This window comes from Sturnus vulgaris, chromosome 20 (genome assembly GCF_052056855.1).
Source record: "Sturnus vulgaris isolate bStuVul1 chromosome 20, bStuVul1.hap1, whole genome shotgun sequence".
NCBI classification, from domain to species: Eukaryota; Metazoa; Chordata; class Aves; order Passeriformes; family Sturnidae; genus Sturnus; species Sturnus vulgaris.
Window position 1 is genome coordinate 8,354,621 of NC_142262.1, and position 21,375 is coordinate 8,375,995.

The window sequence follows — 21,375 nt, forward strand, 5'->3', positions numbered from 1 at the left end:
TCCACCTCAGATCCAGCTACTCAAGAGCTTATTCCCACGCAGAGCTGTCCTTTCCTCTTTTTCAGCTCTCCATGACCTCTTCCTACCTCACTCCAGAAGGGCAGAAGATCACTGTCACTCTGCTTATGCTTTCATTTACACGAATCCAGGCACTGAAATCTTTCCCACAGTTCCAGCTGTAGGAATGTTTTGAAGCAGGGCTAGGTGAGCTGTAAGACCATTTATAGGTGAAAACACCTGGACACAAGATGGGTTTTTATTCCTTTTCCACAAATATGCTTGCAAGGGATCAATTCCTTTTATCCTTTTTTTCAAAAGGGTCCAAAATGTGAAAAGGATTTTGGTGAAATGGTGTTTGCATGCAGGGTTTGGGAGGAAGCTCCTACCTGGTCTCTGTGTCACAGTAGCAGTCCCAGTCCTGACACAGGATCACATTATATACAGAACTGTGCAAATTGGAAATTACTTTGGTCAGTCTTTTGTTTCTGCATTTAGCAACCCTGAAATCACTACAACTTACTTAAAACAAACCAAAAGCAGTAGAAAGGGACAATATCCTCTGAACCTCACGTGAGGAACAAATCCTGTCAGAGCCAGACATGGTGGGCCCTGGGGAAGCCATGCATGTCCTCAGGGACAGAGGCTAAATACTCAGCAGATAAGAAGTGTCCATACAAAAGAAATCACAGAGGTTGTCCATTAAGGCTTTTTCTCCCTCGAATCATGCACTGCCCAACACAAACATGTACTGCCCTTGCACTTCTGCAGCTCGGATGCTGTGCTGCATCTCTAGTCAATGCACACGAGTAATTTGAGGTATTAATTGGACTAAGACCAAGCATCTCTTCAGTGGCAGCTATCTGCTGCAAACCCACCTGAAGGCTGTCCCCTGAGCTCCTGTCCCCCTCCCAGCCTCACCCTTGTCCCTGCAATGCTTCTGTGCCACGTCAGTGTTCAGTGTCCAATACTGAGCACAGAGCAGGCACAGCCTCAGCCTGGGCTCTCATCCCTAGCCAGGAGGGAACAGAAAGAAGCTGTGTTCCCCAAATTGTGCCACAACTGGATTTCCTTCCTCCAGCTGCTGATTTGCAGCCTTTCCCACCCTCAAGCCTTTCTCTTCCCATCCCAGTTGCACTCACTGAGATGTTTCACAGTTCAGAGGGTTACTCCAGCCCCAAGGAGCCTGAGCTGCAGCTTCCCTGTGTCCATGCAATCCAAACTCCAGTCAGGAACTTTCCCAGCATCTTTGTACCTTCCATCCCTTCAAACCTGTGGCAGAACAAGAGCCTTCTCCTGGAGGAGATCCTCAGCTTGCATTTGGAAATAAGGTTTGCAGGTAATGTTATTACCATGTGCCAACAGCATCCTCAGCATATTCCTTCCCCAGGGCAGCCAGCCATCAGCTTGCTCCATGTAGCAGCCCAGAATTTGCTCCAAAGCCACTGACAGATGTGTTTGTGGGCTGCTGTTGGAGGCATGATTGCCTTAGGAAAGGCCCTAAGATCTTCTTGAAACTTCCTTCCTGTTCTGCTTGTGGTTGGCCTGAAAAAACAGTAATGCATGAAAAAAAGCAAACAAAACATATTAAATTATCCTAGGGAGAATATTCAGGAGAATAAACCTGTTCAGCATAAGAGCTTTACACAAGTCATTCTGTTCTCATTGCAGAGCATAGTGGACAAGACTCAACTTTAAAGTGCCATTAAAATGAAAAACGCTTTTGCAGGCAGAGGGGAATGGCAAGAGTCACTGATCAGGCCACTGCTCAAACAGGGCACCAAGGCACAGATCCCAACAGATAGACATGGGACAGGGCACTGAAAGAAATGAATAATATCAAGTAAATATCTGGGGGGGTTTTTTTCTAATTTTATATATATATATATATGTATGCAGATATGAATCAATAATTTGAGCAGATGGAAGTCCTTGGCAGCTCAGCTCCACATTTGCAGAGCAGGCAATATGCTCAGGGCAGGGATTGTTCTCCCTTTACTTTACACCTGGAGCAGCAGCTTTCTTTTCTGGGTTAGCTCAGGAGAGGAAAAACCAGATGAACCCTCAGCTACTGATTTGAGTTTGGCCCAGCGATCGGGATAGAAGCAGCCCTTTGCTGGCCGCCACTCCAGCCACTCCCTACACAACAGGACTGGGATTTTCATGCTCTGCTGGAGCAGCCTGGGATGCTCCTGTGCCAGTCCCAGCACCAGCCACTTGATGGCCATCCTGCTCTGCAGGAGAGGGACACCGGGGACAGAGCAGGGGCTGGGGACCTGCCAGGGACCCCTGAGCTGACCAGCCGGGAGCAGAGGGGTGCCCTGACACCCCCGAGCAGCTGCTATGAACGAAGGATTTGAGATCCCATAAAAAATCACTAGAAAGGGTATGAGCTAAAGTCAGATTTCATACTAAGCGACAACGCATGATAACTCTACTACTTACAGGGCAGCTGAGGCACAGTAAGGGAAAACAATCAACAATAACAGAGGAGATGAAGGCCTGGAAAGCTGGAGACTCTCCATCCAAGAAAAAAAGGATAAAAGAATAAAAAATGCGTTGCAAAGTAGCATGAAGAGTGAGAAATCAATAACCGGTAGAGGACAGAATGCTAATTAATTAAGTGAATTAAAACCAATGAACGTTAATTTCTTTGCTTGCTAAAAGTAAGTGGAAAAGTTCTGTATTGGCATCAGTGTGGAGTCCAGAATTTGTCAGCCACCTCTGTTGGCCAAAAATAAAGCAATACCTTATTCTCTAACACTCTAAGACAGTGTTAGAGGGAGTCTTTAGCCCGATGATTTTGGAGGATTTTGGTACCAGCAGCACTGGTGAAAAGACCCCAAACCCCGCAGCCTGCACACGTTCTGCTCCCCTAAACAAAACCAGGGCAGGGGCACAGGGTTCCTCCTCCAGGTGCCCCCGCTGCCCATTCCTTTTCACTCTTCAAACCCTCTGCTATTTTTCGCAGTGCCTGGGGATGGCATCACCTCCTCATGGTTCGGGATGTGTGCTGAGGAGCTGGAGGCTTTTCCCCAGAGCGTGTGGATGAGGCTTGTTTTGGTGGAAAACAAAGAGGTGCCACATTTAAAACAGAGTGCTTCACTCATTTCTGGCTTCAAGCCCAGGGCTGAGCATTCCTTCATGATTCCATACCTAGTGCTGCTGCCAGAGACCATTTGGGGTCCCACAGCTGCACCCCAGGACTCAGTGGGGCATTTTGGAATACATGGAATGGAATTGGACACTGTGGGGCTCTGCAGATACAATTCAAGGTCGACAGGAACATTTTTGGGTACCAGGCATGCAATTTTTGTCCCTCTGACCAAAACCTGGGACCCTGTGCCTGCAATCAGGGGCAAGTGGGGCATTTTGGGATGGCAGGGGTGTGAGGAGGAAGAATCCCACTGCCTGTGGGACAGGCCAAGAAGGTCTGCTCAGCACACTCAGGGCACTACGCATCTGAAGGATACCATGGGCTTGGATGTGTTTTTCCACCTTTATTAATGCACAGGAAGCTGCAGCTCCTCTGAGCTCACCGGCACCAGCAGCACAGCATTTGTAGAATGACCCACCATCTTCTCTGCACCCTTGGAGCTCTCAGGATGGAGCCCGTGTGGGCTGCCAGGGTACTGATGGAGATATCCCTGTCTGTCTCCAAGGGCTTAAGGGCTGTGACCAAAAGAAGCAGAGCCAAGATGAAGCCACATGTCTGCAGAGCCCCCCAGATTCCCCACACACCACTCACCACTGAGGATATGAGCCTGAGTCTCCAAATCCTGGTCCCCCATGTGCCTCGTGGCGCTCCCTGGGCACAGAGCTCCATCAGTCCCTGCTCCCAGCGTGCTCCCAGCAGGGTGACCCCAGCCCTGCCACCCTCCCCTTGTGCAGGGCTGGCCCAGGGGCCACCAGCAGCCATGGGGAGTGGGACTGGGCAAGGCAGCCAAGCCCAGCTTGTGGCAGGGGGCAGAGGGAGGCTGAGGCTCTGCACGGGGTGGTTGGGTTGCTGCCAGTGCAGTGCAGGGACAGTGCAGTGCAGCCCCAGGGGCCCGGGGCTGTGACTCACCGAGGAACCTGACAGCTGCCAGGCGCACGGAGGACTGAGGGTCCCTCAGGTAGGGCAGGCTCTGTTCCATGTACTCTTCAGCCCTGCTCCTCTTCTTCATCAGCTGCAGAGATCACCAGGGATGTCTCCAGGCTTGTCACAGAGCCCCCCATCCGGCTGGAGCAGCCCCTCCTGCCAGCACCCCTCATTGCTGAGCCCTCCCTCCAGCTGGATACAGCAAGGGGAGAGGGGGGAGAGGAGCCCCTGGGGCTCTGGTCTCAAGGACAGGAACAAGGTCCTCCAGGTTCTGCCCAGCCCTGCGAACAGCCTCTGCTCTCCTGGGCTCTCTTGGGGACAGACACAGGGCAGGAACAGCCCTCACCCAGCCTGGGCCCTGTGGCTCGTCCTTACCAAGCATTCTCCAAGCTCCCACAGCCTCTCTTTCTGCAGCAGGTGCTTGAGTTCCTTCCATTTGAGAAGCTCTGCAGCAGCAAAAAGGGCTTCCCCAGAAGCCTGCAGAACAGCATTAGCTCAGAGGTGGCACCAGGGCCTGGGGAAAGAGACCTCTTGGCTTTATTCCTGCAGTGATCCCACCCTTAGGAAGCTGTGACTTGTCCTAGCCCGAATGTCTTGGAGTCTCTTGGGGACAGCCCTGGGTGACTGACTGAGGCTTGAAGCCCTGGCCCCCAAAACTTGTGGGGAAGCTGAGAAACCTCCGGGCTTCTAAAGCACACGTGTTCAGACCTCAGGTGCTGCCTCAGTGGCCACGGGCTGCTGCCAAGCCCTGCTGGAACAGGCAGGACAGGTGCTGAAAATGGCCGAGCCACCTTGTGTACCCCTGCTTGTGCTGGTTCCACAGAGACCCTTCCCAGGGGAGGGGAGCCCTGCCCAATGTGAGCAGCCCATGCCCCAATGCCCAGAATTCCTGGGAGGTGTCAGTCCCCCCCATACCAGTGCTCAGCCTTCAAATCCACACCTTGGCCACGCTGGGGAGCTGGTCGTTCATTCGGAAGAGGAGCGGGATCAGTGCACTCTGTATCTCCCTCCTCATCTTCTTCTCATCCCTGCTCACCACGGCCCTCAGCAGGTCTCTGAGGAGACGGAGGGAGAGCTCTCGCAGCTGCCCACACTCCTGCTGGGAAGGAGGGAAGGTGAGCTTTGGAAACAGGTCAGATTCCAGAGCGGGCACAGGCAGCGTTGGGCTGCAAAGGCAGAATCCATTCCAGGAGGGCTGGGCCTGCTGCCCGTCTGTGGGGCTCAGGCTCCCACGTCAGCCTCACCGAGTCAGAGAGGGGCAGGATCTTCCCCACCAGTGCCACAGCCATGGAGCTGGCCTTTGACTTTTTCAGCTGACCCAGGACATTTTGGAAGACCACAACGGTCTTCAGCTTCTCATCTTCGCTGCCAACTTCCAGTATCTTCAGCATGCTTGGCAGGAAGGCTTCAATTTTTCTTGCCTTTATGAAGAAGAGAGTTTCCATTTTCTGAAAAGGCGATGTCTGGAGACCTCCCAGGGCAGCCACCCCAGGCCCCAGCATGGCAGGGAGGGTTTTTGGAGCAGTCACTCCACATCCTGATTCCCAGCCCAGGCCAAGCCTTGCACTCAGCCCCAGGCCCTGGATTTGCCCCAATACCACCCTGCTCACCATCTCAGCTCTCTCTGACAGCTCAACGAGGACTTCCAGGGTCAGGAAGGCCATCACCACATTGGGATGTCTTTGATCCCTCCAGACATTGGGCTTGTCACCCAACTCCTCCAAGTCAATCTGCCCCGAGGATGGCTGGAGGAACAACCACAGCCATGAGGTGCTGGCAGAGGGCTCATGGAAAAGGGTCAGGGCCTTTTCTGGAAACTCACAGCTCTGTGAGAGATGAGGCTGTCTTCTGTTGGAGGGTTGCACCACTGGTTCTGGAGCAAGATGGCAAACTCTGTTAGGACCCTGTCCAGAATCTCAGGCATGGAGGACAGAGTGTCACACAGCTCCTGCACATCACTGGAAGTCAGGGGGCTGCCTCAGCCACGGTGCCATGGCCAGGACCAGCCCCAGGAGCAGAGCCCAGGCTGGGGGTCCCCAGGGGCCCTGCAGGAGGCAGGACAGGGCTGAGGGGGAGTTCTCTGCAGGGCTGGGAGCACCGAGCTGGCTCTGGGCTGGCTTGGCTGGCTTTGGCTGCTGTGAGTCCGGCCAATGTGCCAGAGAGCTGGAAAAGTTTGTGGGATGGAGAGCCTGGCTCCATGGGGTGTCCTGCAGCATTCCTTGGATCTGGCAGCCGCAGAGTCTCAGGGTCCCTCTCCCCACATGGAGCAAGCCCTTCAGATTGTCAGGGTCTGTACCTGTCTCCTTGAAAAGCCATCTCACACAGGCTGATGACCACTTCTGAGCCATACTCGTCGGTCATCAGGAGAAACAGTGACTCCACTTTATTACAGCCTGACTCTGTGGTGATGTATGGCAGGTTTTCTAGAATGCAGCTCACTATCTTTGGCACCTGGAGAGGATACAGGTGAGGATAGCACTGCAACTGGAGTGCAGCCATGTCTTCATCTGCCCTTCCTTCCCATTCCTCTCTGCCACCTTCAGACGGCTTCATGTGCCCAAGTCAGCTGGATTTGAGAGGAAGGGATGGAAGGAGGAACAAGGCCTGACAGGGCTGAAGATCAGGGCAATGCAGCCCCAGGGCACTTACATCTGTCAGCCAGAAGTCCGGGTCTTCCATGGCCACATCCAGCATGCTGCTGGGCACCTGCTTGTCAAGGATGCTGGCATCTCTCATTGCCTCGATGGCCTCGAGGATGACATCTGTCCTCTCTCTAGGGCAGAGGTATTTTCCAAAGGCCTGCAGCAGGAAGGAAGGAAGACATGTGCCACTGAGTGCCCTGATGGTGCTGCTTGGCTGGGCAGGGGCTCCTGGCAGTGCTGGCAGCAGACCCTACAGGAAAGCTGGCAGCAGTGCCTGCAATCCCTGTGTGGGAGAGGGTCCTCCACATCGGGGAGGGGGGCTCATGGCTGGCTCTACTGAGAACTAAGGGTTTGCTGGGGGCCAGGAGGGTTGGAGCTCCTGCTGGGGTTGCAGCCCATGTGTTGTCCCTGCTCAGGGATGGCAGGAACCTTCTTGCCAGGGCAGTGAAGCTTCACTAGCCCCACTGATTCTGGGTCCCTTTGCTCACACAAGTGCTCTGTTGATGCCATGGACAAGAATCCCAGCAAAGAGGGGATCATTACCTGGGTACAGTGTCCAGTACTCAGGGAACACAGCGAGGAGGTGGTCACAGCTTCCCAAGTGAATTGGTCTGACCCATCCCTTGGCCTTTCCTTGTCTAAACAGCAGGGCAAACACACAAGAGTCAGTAAGAGACAGAGCTGCTTTGCCAGCAAGGTCATCAAAGCACCCTGAGATCTGCTTGCAAGACAGCAGGACAGAATCAGTCAAAATTTCTGAAGGGCATCAGGAAGAGCTTCTTGATATAGGCAAGAAGCACCAGCCAGGGTGGTGGACCTGCTCTTATCTAATGGGGAGGACTCAGCTTTGGGACCCGGGAGTCAATTGGAGCTTTAGCTGGGGGGGAGGGTCACAAACCAGCAGGGTTCAATGTCCTGAAAGGAAGAGGGGAAGGAGAGCAGTGACAAACAGATCCTGGACTTGAGGTGAGCACTCAGCTTCTGCAGCAAAGTGACAGCTGGGATGCTGTGGGAAGCAGCTGGGGAGGGGCAAAGGAGGTCAGGAAGCAGACCTGTCAAGAGAAGTCTGTGTGCACAGGGTTGAAGCCACAGCTGCTCTTGCATTTTTACTTACAGAGGAATTCAGCGAGGGAAAAAAGAGCATGGAAAGCTGTATAGCTCGCTTGTTCATTGGAATATCGGAAAAGCATGAGACGTCCCACCAGCCTTCCCATGCCTGGGACTGAGATGTCTTCAGGGCAGATAGGTCCAGAACTGTCTCTCCCAAAGTTGACAGAGGCCTGGTTGAGGGAGGCATGAGAAGAAAGGCTAAGAGGAGGAAGTTGGTGCCAAACACCTGTACTCATGAGTGTGCCCAGGGCTGGATTCCCAGTGAATCTGGGCTTGGCAGAGCTCTATGGCCCCATCTCTTGGAGCAACCAGCTGGGCAGCAGCCCTGCCAATGGAGAGTGGCAGGGTGGGGGACATGGCCTGGCTGGAGGGTGCCTGGTCATTACCTTCAGAGTGGAATAGCTGGACAGCAAATTGGTCAGGACACCAATCCTCCCCACAGCCCTGTCCCGCACAACTTCTCTCTCGGATCTGGTGAAGTCCAGCAGCATCTGGGGCAAGAGAAGCCACCGGTGAGCACCAAGAGCAAACACAGCTCTGCTCCTGGGCCAGACTTGTACCATCCCTCACGGCTTCCTCTGACCTCACACAAATCCTGCAGTGGGGTCCCTGTCCCTAGGGTCCCTCACAGGCCTGGGCAAAGGTCCCAGGACAACTTTTTGGCCAGGCAGGTGCCACCCTCTGCAGCCACTGTGCTTCAGAGGAGCCTGGTGCCAGCCCCTGCTTCCTCAGGGGAGGTGAACACCCTCTCCACACCATGCTCAGCACTGGACTGGGCAACTCCTTCCCTCCAGGAACAGCCCTGGGACCCCACTCTGCTTGTGCCACACCTCAAAGATGTCCTGCAGCTCCTTGCTGACCCTGGAGACAGGAAAGCTGAGCACCACTGTCCTCAGCATTGTGTCCATGGATTTCAGGGTCTGCAAACACAACACAGAGCACTGCCTGCCCTTCTGCTGCTCTTTCCCCCTTGCCCAGGAGACTGATCTGAACTCTCAGTGCCTGAGGAGGACACCTGGACTGCCCAGGAGAGACACGGGGATGCACAGACTGCTGGGGACAGAGCAGCCAGGCCCATGGGAAGGGGACAGAGCCACCAGGGTGGGAAAGCAACACCAAGACCTCAGCATGGCTCAATGCTCTGGTCATGGGGCAGCACAGGGTGAGCAGGGAGCAGCCCAGAGGGACTGGAGGCTCCTGGAGCTCAGCCAGCACTTACCTTGGTGTAGAGGGCAGCACTCTGGTGGGGCATTTCCCTTTCTGAGGGAAGCAATAACACACTGGAGAAACATGCAGAGAGGAGGCTTTTGGTTTTGCCCTCCAGCACATTCTCCACCAAGCTGCAAGGACAGAGGAGGGACAGTTGGACACTGGTGCTCAGAGCAGCCCCTCCAGGCTTTGTGCAGATGTCCTCAGAGCTCTGGGGCAGGGGGCTCACCATAATTCGTCGATGGTAATCATGGCAAGATAACGGATGTGTGAGGACAGACGGTCCTTTGGCTCCTTTTCCAGGAGATCCTGCAGAACACAACGAGGATGGACCTGGCAGCACCCAGTGCCTCCAGTCCCTGACCCACCCAAGCACTTCCCACACAGGGTGCCAGTGCCAGGGGTACTTGTGTCCATCCCCAGAACACCAGATGGGATTTGCCCATCCCTTCACCTTGATATTCTCTACCACTTCACAAGTTTGGCAGAATAAATCCAGGCCCTGGGTCAAGCCACGTTTCAAAGCAGTTTTGCACAGGACATAGATGCTCTTCAGAAATGTGAACTTGTGGGAGTCCTGCAGCCAGGGGACAGAGACACAAACAGGGAGTGTGGGAGGGTGGACACAGCCAGTGGGACTGGAGCACTGGGGGTGCAGTGCCCTGTGAGAAAGGCAGCTCTGCCCAGCCAGCACCCCCCTACAGCCCAGCAAGGCAGCAAATGCCAGCACAGCCACTGTCCAGCTGGCCACAGGTACCTTGTCAAGCCTGCTGACAAAGGCCATGATGAAATCCACAGCTTCCTCTGATTCTTCATATATTGGCAACCAGCTGGCATCTGCCAGAGGGGAAGAGCAGGGAGGGCTGCAGAGGCTCTGGGCACAGGAGAGAGCCAAGGTGATGTGCCCTCCACCCAGCCGTGTGCCCATGCCCTTGGCACAGCATTTTTCCTGAGCAGCTCATGGCTGGAGGTGATGGGCAGAGGAGCTGCTCTGGTGGAGCTGGAAAGGCCCCAGTGCCCTGGGCTGGAATATGGCCAGGAAAGGTCCAGAGTCCCTCTGCTTCTCACTGCCCATGCCCTGGAGCCCCTCTGCTTTGTTTTTTTTTTCTTGGGAGAGGCTGTGCTGTGGCTGGGAGCTGCCCTGGCACTCAAGTGACCTCCTGCCTGTCCCCCAGGACCACTATTGTCATCATGCCAGGAAAACACAATCCTGGCATTGTGCTGGTGGGCCCCAGCCCTGCCCAGCCCCTCGCTCACCAAGCTGCAGTGGCTGCATGGTGGTTGTGTCGTAGAAGAACTGGGGAGGTGAAGAGTTGCTCTCCTGGGAAGTGTTGTCCTCCTCCCAGGCCTCCCTGGGGAAGGCAGGGGGTTTCTCCTCCATCCTGTGGGATGAGGATCAATGACGTGGAGGATCCTGGGGTGGGTGTTGGGTTGGTGTGGTGGGAAGATTTGGCAAAACACTCCAGCCCCACAGGGCTGCCAGGGGTGGTGGGGCAAGACATGGGCTGCACTCGGGGGCTCCTTGTCAGCTCCAGGCTCCTGCCTGTCACCATCCACCGTGGGCAGCAGCCAGGCTGACCAGGCTGCAGTGGGGTGTCACAAAGGGCCCTGCTGTGACACAGCACCTGCCCCTAACAATGGGTCTCGGTGCTTGCTGGCATGGGACCTGTCCCCAGCAATGGTCCCAGTGACCCACCACCCAGGCAGGGAAGGGCAGGGTGTCCCCCAGGGCACAGGCCTGGCATAGCCCTGGGCACCTGGATGCTCTCAGAGTGCCTCCAGACCCCACTTTACCCTCACATCCCCTCGGGACATCCCTGGTGCCCTGCAGTGCATCCCAGAGCCCGTGTTCAGACACTCCCATGTGCCTTCAGGACATCCCTTTCCTTTGAGGATACTGCAGAGCCCAGCCTCTCAGTAATTGTGATGGGTGGAGGATGGCATCCAACAGGATAAAACTCTAAGGGTCATGGTCATGCTGGGAGCTGTTGGCCTCTGGTCCAGCCCAGCTGAGCAGCCACAGCTGGTGCAGGTGCTGTGGGGACTGTGGCAAACTGGGGCCTCTAGGGCACATCAACAGGCCCCAGTTTGCCCCCTGATCCCTACAGCACCCCTCTATCAGCCTCCTTGCACCCTTAGGAGCCCTTCCTTGACCCTCATGTTGCACAGAAGCCACAGTTTGCCCTTCCTGGGGCCAGGAGAGGACCCTCAGACACAGTCCAACCCTAGGACTCCTCCATCTGCCCAGGAGGTGTCTTCAGATCACTCTAGAGCACTGAATCACAGAATCATTAAGTTTGGAAAAGACCCCCCAGATCATCAAGTCCAACCTCTGACCAATCATCACCTTGTTGATTAAACCAAAGCACTGAGTGCCACATCCAGTCATTCCTTGAATGCCTCCAGGGACAGCGACTCCTGTCCAAAGCCTGACAAATGTTTCCATAAAGAAATTCTTCCTGATGATCACACATGGACATCTCCTGAGGCCTTCAGTGCACCCCTGGCCGCCCTGCAGAAATGGCCCAGGGTGGGGAGCTTGCAACACTGGACTCCCCAAAAACACTTTATTCTCCTCAGCAATCCCCCAGAGCTGTTGGTTATGTCCCAGAGCCTTCTCCTGTCCCCTCCTGAGGCACTCCTGGTGAGGAAGGCATTCTGTCTGCCCCTGAGCCCCCCTAGGACCCTGAAGCTGCCCTCTAAACACTCAGTGCAGGGTCTGGTGGAACCTCCAAACCTGTGGTGGAGCCCAGGCTGGCCATGAAGGCACCACAGAGCTGCAGCCTGTGCTGGTGTGCAGGGATGGGGACATGGCCTGGCTGGAGGCACCTTGTCCTTACCTCAAGAATGGAATAGCTGGACAGCAAGTTGGTCAGGACACCAATCCTCCCCACAGCCCTGTCCCACACAACTTCTCTCTCAGATCTGGTCAAGTCCAGCAGCATCTGGGAGGAGAGAAGCTGCTGGGCACTGGAGCAGACACTCTGCAGGGTGAGGAACAGCCCTGGGACCCCACTCTGCTTGTGCCACACCTCAAAGATGTCCTGCAGCTCCTTGCTGACCCTGGAGACAGGAAAGCTGAGCACCACTGTCCTCAGCATTGTGTCCATGGATTTCAGGGTCTGCAAACACAACACAGAGCACTGCCTGCCCTTCTGCTGCCCTTCCCCCCATGCCCAGGAGACTGATCTGAACTCTCAGTGCCTGAGGAGGACACCTGGACTGCCCAGGAGAGACACGGGGATGCACAGACTGCTGGGGACAGAGCAGCCAGGCCCATGGGAAAGCAACACCAAGACCTCAGCATGGCTCAGAGCTCTGGTCATGGGGCAGCACAGGGTGAGCAGGGAGCAGCCCAGAGGGACTGGAGGCTCCTGGAGCTCAGCCAGCACTTACCTTGGTGTAGAGGGCAGCACTCTGGTGGGGCATTTCCCTTTCTGAGGGAAGCAATAACACACTGGAGAAACATGCAGAGAGGAGGCTTTTGGTTTTGCCCTCCAGCACATTTTCCACCAAGCTGCAAGGACAGAGGAGGGACAGTTGGACACTGGTGCTCAGAGCAGCCCCCAAAGCCTTGTGCAGGGGACCCAGAAGGGATGAGCAGATTCCCCCACAGATCATGGGGTGTCCCCTCCCTTTGATTTTTCTCTACCAGTTTGTATGTGTGGCTGAACACCTGTAAAAAATAAATCCAAGCCTTGGGACAAGGCACAGTTCCAGGTGGTTCTGCACAGGGAGGTGACCAGGAAGGTTTTCTGGCTGCTCTGAGCTGGGAGTCCCCAAGGCTGCAGGAGCAGCCAAGCCAGCTCATTTGGCAGCTGCAGGTTGGGAGGATTCAGACTCTACTTGGGCATTACAGCTGCTCTCAACCCCCTTGGTCAAGGACAGGGACATCTGCTCCTGGATGGACCTTTTTTAATGCAAAAGTGTTTATATATTGAAAAAAAATGGAGGAGAAAAGGACCTTTTGCTCTCAGCCCTTCTCATTCCCATTGCCTGCTCCTGGAGAGGTTTGGATATTTAATAGTGATGACCTCAAGTGCATCATCAACTGCTGCTCCATTCCAAGGCCAGATCAGGCTGCAGGGCTGATTTACTCAGGGGGAGGTTGGGCAGCAGAACCTGTGGTGCCTTTGCATGAGAGCATTAAAATCACAGCCAGTGATTCAGAGGTCAGAAAAGCCACAGCTCACTTTAGGGTTTTGACCCAGACATGGGGGGGATACATACATGAGAAAATTTTACTGCTACCACTAATGATAGCAGCTTTACTAAACCTATAAAAAACAATTACTATTAGAGTTAGAAAATAATGAAGTAGGTAAATAATTTACAGGGAGGGAAAGAGGGCCTGTTTAAAACCCAATCAATTGTGACTGCCCTGAAGCAGCCCCCAGAGCCTGCAGCAGTCTTCAGTTAGGTGCACATTATTTAATTGGTTTCAAGTGATTTTCTGGACTGCTAATCACCATGATGTAATTAAAAAACCTGGGCAGCATGTTGAGTGCTATAGCACATTAGAGATGTTAAACTCCTGAGAGTTTAAGGATGGCTTCTCCCCTTGACTGAAGTGTGAAACACCCAGAGAGGAGGTGTCTGCAGGTGGGTGAGGCAGAGGAATGCAGGGCTAGTGGCCACCAGTAACTGCTGAGGAGTGAAGGTGAAATATTCATACACATTCTGAAAAATATCCACTGCTCGTGGAAATACAGATTTTGAAAAGCCATGAACTTTGGAAGGGACAGTTCTCCTTCTTACAAGCATAGGTTGTCTCACTAAAAATAAGCAGGGGGGAAAGGAAAATTGGAATTTTGCTTCACAGTTTGAGTTTTTTAACCACTCATCAAATAGTTTGTGGACTCCAGGATCCTCATAGTGCAATGAATCTTTTTCATGTTTCTCAGGACCAGCTGAGAGCAGCTAAATAAATCATGCCATGCTTTCACCCCTGTGTGTCCAGGATAGTGGAGGGAGAAAAGGGGACTAAAAAATAAGTCCAGTAACTCAGCATGAAGAAGGGATAGAGATTGCAAGCACTGATGGAGACTGGAGAGCACCTCTTCCCTGGAAAGACACCATCAAAGCAGCTTCATCTGCTTAAAAACTTCCTGCAACATGATCCTAAAACCACAACACTCCATCCCATGGCTTTCTGCTGCACAATTCATTTTCCACAAAGCTCCAGCTAAGTGGGCTGCAACCCATCCATGAAGGGATTTCAGATACATCCTTTTTTGTTGTTGGTTTAACTTTTTTTTTATCCTGGTGTTGCTAGAGTTGAACCTCAGTGGCACAGCTGTGTCAGGTTTCCTGCAGAACCACTGATGTTTGTTTAAATATCTTTTATAGCAGGTGTATGTAACATTGCTCTGAGGGGCTGACACAGAGCACTCACCCACCTAAACCTGCTCTTCCACTTTGTGCAGTGAGTGTGAGAAGATCAAGGGGGAATTCGAACATTTCCTCACTCCACAGCAGAGGTTCATGTAATACAATCACTCCTTTGGCAGAGTGGGAGGCAGGGGGAATATTTCGACAAGAAACAGCAATTTTAAAATAGGAGCACACTCCCAAATCAAGGGGCTCCAGGGAGGAATTGCCTCCTTTGCTGCCCACTAGAACCATCACCTTTGTATCTCCACTGGCTCTGCTCTCCAGCAAGGGCAGTGGGGGCATCTGGCTCATGGGACCCACCTCCAACTCAGACATCCTGCAAAGGACAGGCCAAAGCCCTCCAGCTCCTTCAGAGTCTGCCCTGTGCCTCTTATTCCCCCTGTCCCCATCCAGTGACCTGCACAGGTGCCAGCAGGACAGGCCAGGTGGGTGAGAGAGGCTGCAACTTCAACCAGAGAGAAAGCCCCAGAACCACTTCAGACACCACGATCCTATAACACAGGGAGCCTGCCTCTCTGAGAGTTTCAGGGGATTGTCTTTAAACCAGCAGGATTTTGGTTCAGGAGGAGCACATCCACAAGCACATCTACACCTGTGAAAGCACAGCCCATGCCAGTCTGTGCACTGGGGTGATACGGACCAAAACAAAATACCCCTCAAACTCCACAGCTCTCTCCTGGTCTAACAACTCAGTCAAAAATTTTGCTAAAGCACATCCAGCCCCATGTGCTTCAGTCACCGACTGTGATGGTGAAGCATCTCCCACCATGCAACAGTGCTGCTTCCACATTTAAACATGATCGAAAATGAAAATGTTTTGGCATCCCCCAAACCTATCATGTCCAAAAGAAACAAGACTCTCCTTGCTTTCCAGGGAAAACAGGAGGTGAAATTAGAAGCGGCTATTAGAGGAAACATGACTCGTGCTCTTCTAACCAACTTTGGCTTTATCTGCTCTTCCCAAGCCTGAGGAGTAGCAGAACTGAAAGTTCCTTTTTTGATAATTAGATTATTGCTGGGAAGAAAATAGTCTGTGTTTGTGCAATTGTTTTGCTGCCTTCTATAGGCTTTCCAGGTAAACACTTCCCAGCAGAGCTGAATGGGACTCAGTATGTCCTTCTTTGGACTTTGAAAGCTTGAGACACTTCCCTCACTTCCCTGTTCCCCCTCAACATTTGGCAGACACAGGTAGAAAACCCACACATGTAACATAAAAGGAATGCTTGTCTCCCTAGAGCAGCTGTCTGGCTCAGCCAGGGAAGATGTCACTCATTTCTGTGGCAGCACTGCTGGTGAGTGGGACAGCAGAGCTTTCCAGAGCTCATGGGGAGCATCTCCAGTTTGCAGGAGCTGGGCTCAACTGGAAAGATCCTGGCTGGGGGATTCAGAGAGGTTTCTTGGCCTCAGCAGCCTCCCCCAGCACTTATTGCAGCCTGTGCTCCCTCTCATGAGCTCAGTCCAGGATAATGTGCTGTTGACAGTTGCAGTGCCTGACCTCGTTATGAGGAGTGTGTGTGTTAAACCCTTCAGTGAGCCCCTGGAGACCACACTGCAGACCACAGCACAGTGCTTGGCTCCTGGAGAAGCAGTACAACCTCAGTGCACTAAAGATGTCCCATCAGCATCTGTCAGCTCAGCACAAAGACCACCAGCCTCAAGAGGCTTCTCCCTAGGGAGGTGTCCTCCCCATGGGCAGCTCAAGCCCAAACTCCTGCTGGCTGCACAGAGGCTGCCATCAGATGAGTGTAAATAATGTTTTTGCCCTGGGTCACTAAAGAAAGTCATGGCAGAATCAGATTTGAGTTCTCATCCTTTAACTGCTCTGAGCCAGGAAGGAGAGGAGAAGTCCAAGCTGCTGATTCCCAAACACAGCACTTCCAAATCACAGAGAATTGCTGAAGAGCTGGCCGAGGAGGCAGCTCTCAGGCCTGCAAACAGCTGCTCTGCTGGGCACAGCACATGAGAAGGGCAGTGAAAGAAGAGTTTGTTCTTTCCTATGCCAAGGCAGGACAAGGTAAATGCCACCAGGAGGGACTGCCAAGGACCATCAGGATGACCAGGGCAATGCTTATCTGAGGAAGTGAGCCCCAGCAGATGTGGCTGCCCCATCCCTGGCAGTGTCCAAGGCCAGGCTAGATGGGACTTGGAGCACCCTGAGGTAGTGGAAGGTATCCCTGCCCATGGCAGGGGGTGGAACTGGATGGGCTTTAATGTCCCTTCCAACCAAGCCTTTCTAATATTAATCATACCATCACCCTGAAATTCAGGGGAACCACCTGTGTTTGCACTTCTTTGTAGCAGAGCATCACCACATCTGTACTGACTCATGTATGAGGAAAAAAAATGTTATTCAACGCATTAGTCACTAGAGATCAAAATCACTTCCTCACATTATGACTTTGTAAGCATTAATCTGCAAATCTTCTGCAAGAGATGAGGTAAGCATTACCCCAAAGAAAAAAATACTCTTTATCAGATCACTTTCAGAAACATAGTAATAGAAAAATCACAACTTCAGTCCTTAGCAAGTAAACAGGAACAAAGATCACAACAACAGCAAACACAAACAACGTAGGCAGAACAATAACCTCACTTCCCAGAACCTGCTCCCACTATCTGCTAGGCTTTTGTTCAACCATGTCCAATCACAGGGGAAAGACTCTTCCAGCAGACTTCCCCCTGTTTGGCCCTTCCCAACAAGATCACTGTCCATGGTCAGCTATCCTTTTAGTGCCTCATCCGAGCTCAAACCTGTCCCTCAGCTTCTATGGCTGTGCCCACGGAAAAAGCCATGGACCAGCTCAATCAATACACCAGCAGGGACACAAATGAAGGGAGGGTCCTAAATACAGGTGACAGCTGTCCCAGAGTACCACAAATCAAAATCACAACCAGTGAAGAGGTGACAGCAGCTGAGACCTGCTCAGCTCAGCCTGGGGTGCCAGAGGCAGGTGTTTATCAGCAGAATGTGTCCTCTGGAGCAAAGCTGTGGCTTTACAAGAGCAGGTGAATCTGTGGAGAACAACTCATTTTCTTAACACATAATATTGAAAAGACTTGTTTCATCCTAGATTCAGAGGCTGAGGAAAAACAGAGATTAAGGATGGGACAGCAAATTAGCAAAAGCACAAATGGCACAATGCAGCACCCCTATAAGGGGCAGGAATACAAAACAAACACTTTAAGGAGATCAAAATTAACAAGAAGGACATTCAGCTGGAAAAAATAGGGTGACATGCTCTGAGGATGGAGTAATGAATCCAAAAGGGTAACAAGGATAACACATCCTCTCAGGATTCAGCACTTTCTCACTGATGACCTCACTTCATCAGGCCACCAGGGTTCCTGTAAAAGGGAAGAATGGGTCTGATCTCTCCTCAAAACTTAAGCAGGTGCTCAGATTGATGACTCAAGAGTGAGTCACAGGGGTGCAAAACCACCAAAGGATTTTACACACATACCAACCCAGAGCTGCACAAGCCTTCGTAGAAATACTTGTAATGGAGGAGCAGCATTTCAGCCTAAATCTCGAGTGGTCCTCAAAAATGTTTCAAGAATTGCAGTTGATGTATATTGAACACAGACACTTTTATCTCCTCCAGCCAAGTGTAGTGCTCCCTCCATGATAAATGCAATTTATTTTATATTAAAACTATTTTAATAACTTGCACTCATAGTCATTGCAATCAGAGATCAGGATTGCTGTACTTCATGGACAAGACCCAAATGCCATGCAATTAATTTTGTATTTTTGTTCTCCAGCAGACTTTTCCTTCAGGCCTACAGAAATACTTCAGTAGCTCCCCGAATGTGAAAATGATGTTTATACCCCTCTGCTAATGAGAGCAGCTCCTTTACAATATCACTGCTGAATAACTTTCTCCTGGCCCGTGTACACACTCCTACCCATGTGCTAATTCACTCTGGAATATTAATGCCATGACTCAGAGGGATGTTGAGTCACCAGTGATGCAAGCCCTGTCCCCACAGCCCAGCTCATCATAACCCAGCAGGAGGAGCAAACAGAAAATCCAGAGCTGCCATACAAGTAGCAGGGACAGATGTGGCCCTTTAGGGACATCCCTCCAGCCCTCCCTGTGCCCTTGCAGTGCCACAGAAACCAAAGGGAGACAGGACCTGGGCCCTGTGCAGGGGAAGGTCTTGTGATAATTGATAAAAGATTCGTGTTAATCACAAAAGGATCGAGCATGGACACTAGATAAAGGAAAATATATGATTAAATCATTCTGTTTTAAGTCACCTTGTTATGAATATTATGTTTTTCCAAATAAGTTGCATCTACTACCGGCTTGCAAAATCAGACTTCCCAATAGCCCTTCCTGCCTTTGTTTGATCAATGCTGCCTATCTCAAGGACCAGACTTCCAGAACTTCCCTGGTGGTTATCTACAAGGCCCAGATGGCTGTGACTGATTATCGCCTGGAGACTTTGTGAATTTGAATACGGTTATTTATTCGACCACCACTGCTTACCTGGCAAAATCATACAGCAAAAACCCAAAAATTATTGATTACAGTGAGAAACCACAGTATAAGAAGAGGCTGCAAACCAAGGTTGGGTGGAGTGTAGAGTGGGCGGTGACCCCTCACATTCCCCAGCCCTGCTTGCCCTTTCTATATCAAATAAAGCAATCTAAATTTTGTTGAATATCAAGACTTTTGTTTCTCATTTACAACAGTCTGGTTGCTGTGCAGAGGGCAAGGGAAGGACATATTTATTTGTAGCCTTAATAGTATCTAAAGAAATACACCCCAAGTTGTCCCCATTACTGCCTCCACATTACAGGCAGTGCCTTCTCCTCCTTTCTGCTCTCTGCCCTCCACCTCCAGTCCACAGGGCAGTTATGGATGAGAAGAATCTAATGACTCCTGCTGGGACAGGATCCCAGGTGTCTCCATAAAGTCACCCACATGCAGAGAGCAGCCCAGAGGGAGCATCACCACAGCTGAGATAAGGAGATGACTCAAACCCTGGCAGAGACCCAGTTCCTTCCTCCAGGAATCCGCAGATACAGGAAGAGCCTCAGACAGCATCATCAATCTGGACCTTCCTTCCCTTTCCCTTTGGCAGCTCTTGGAAAGTCTGAGAGCCCATTTGGCTCACTGCAGCCTCAGCCTTTGTCTCAAAGTTCTTGTCCCTTATTGACAGTGAGAGCCAGAGCTGTTCATCCTTCCCCCCTGGGATGAGCAGTGCTGCTCTGGGGATTCCCCTCAGCTGGGGGAAACTCCAAGCACCCAAAAGGCTCCTGAATATCCCCAGTGAACAGCCAAGGACTTTGCCAGGGAGGAGGAATCTAAGTAGCCCTCACCTTTCTGGGAAAGGGAAATGCAAACCTGTGAAGTTCATTCATTGAACAGGTTGGATTTCTTCCTGCTGAGAAGGTGATCATTTCTCACGAGATTTTATTTATTGCTGCAAATTTCCTACTGAACCTCACAATTTAAGCTCCTATTTAAGCCCTCACCCAGTTCCCCAGTGACTGCCCCAGCTCAGCTGCCAGACAAAGCAGCCACCCCTTCATGCAACACCCCCAAAATAGAAATCATCACTATGTGGGTCAGCCAGAGCTGTTGGGGGCCTGCAGATATGGGAACAGCTATGTCAGGACTGAGGCGTGAATCACCCCAGAGTGACCCTTTTCCCAGGGAGATGCAAGTCCCACCATTCCCCATGGAATGCTTGGCTGCCTCCCAGCCACACATTTGCAGCGTGATGCTTTTAAAACACAGAGCTCCCTGCTTTCCAATTAGGTGTTAAACTCTCCTCTCTCTATGCATCAGCTCACGGATAAAGCCTGAAGGGTCCAGCTCTGACCAGGAGCTTTTGCAAAGGCAATTTAAAGGAGCTGAATCCTTTTCAATAAGGCTTACAGAAGGATTAACAGAGCTGGGAGCTGAGCACAGACCTCCCGAGTCTCAACTCAGTGCCTCATTCACAATGTCAGCCTCTTGAGCTCTCTGCAGCAAGAAAAATCTTCGTTAAAAAGAAAAAGTAAAAATAGTAATACCAAGAGTGCTGGCATCCTGAATGCAGGAATAATTCACAAGGATTTAGTTATGGATTACCTTGCCATTGTCAACTCACTGTCTAACTACAGTTAAGAAATTTTTGTCAATCAAATTAAACCCATTTTAGCAGATGGAAACATTAGCAATGTTGCATGGGAAACATTGAATTTGAGGCTTTAATTCACCACTGCACAGAGCCACATAAATTGCCCTCTGCAAGAGATAAACAGTCCCTCCTGAGCAAGTGTTTCTTATATTAAAAAAAAATAAAATAAGATAATTCAGTTTTAAAGTTTCACCTCCCTCCCAGCTGCTGGGATAATTGATAGAAGAGCCTGCAAGAGAGGCAGGGTTAGAGTAACAGAGCACCACTGAGACCAGGAGCACTGAAATTAAGCTTGAGCAGGGTAGGGCTGCTGGATGGAGTAAACCAAAACTGGCAGAGTTATGATCAAATCCATTCTCTTCATCTCTGTCTATTTAGGAATATCATAGAATCACAGAAGGGTTTGGATTAGAAGGGACCTTAAAGCTCATTCAGTGCCACCCCCTGCCATGGGTAGGGACACCTTCCACTGTCCCAGGCTGCTCCAAGCCCCAGTGTCCAACCTGGCCTTGGGCACTGCCAGGGATCCAGGATCTGGGCACCCTGTGCCAGGGCCTGCCCACCCTCACAGGGAAGAATTTTTTCCTAATATCCAATCCATAGGTAATGATTGCTGTTACAGCACCCAGAGTTGCTGTCGAGGTAAATCCCAATCACCCAGGAGCTGCCTGAACCTGTATTCACACAGAAACTCAGTGAGAGATTTCAGAGATTTCACCAGGTTCAGATTCTGGCTGCTTTGAGCTGGGAGCTGTGATCCAACAAAAACTGTGGCACCCAAAGGTCCTGCCTGAAGCACAGCACACC

At 51.7% G+C, this 21,375-nt stretch overlaps 1 protein-coding gene across 1 annotated transcript; it reads right to left on the minus strand.

The window, feature by feature from the left end:
• Window positions 1-4,082: 4,082 nt before the first annotated feature.
• LOC106858399 (uncharacterized) lies at window positions 4,083-7,993 on the minus strand. The gene is made up of 7 exons (XM_088176577.1): window positions 7,835-7,993; window positions 7,264-7,358; window positions 6,728-6,877; window positions 6,375-6,529; window positions 5,901-6,036; window positions 5,019-5,823; window positions 4,083-4,166 (listed from the first exon to the last, which is right to left on the minus strand). The coding sequence occupies exons 1-6, from the start codon at window positions 7,932-7,934 to the stop codon at window positions 5,212-5,214; spliced, it is 1,248 nt and encodes a 415-aa protein (XP_088032703.1). The 5' UTR covers window positions 7,935-7,993; the 3' UTR covers window positions 4,083-4,166; window positions 5,019-5,211.
• Window positions 7,994-21,375: the final 13,382 nt, after the last annotated feature.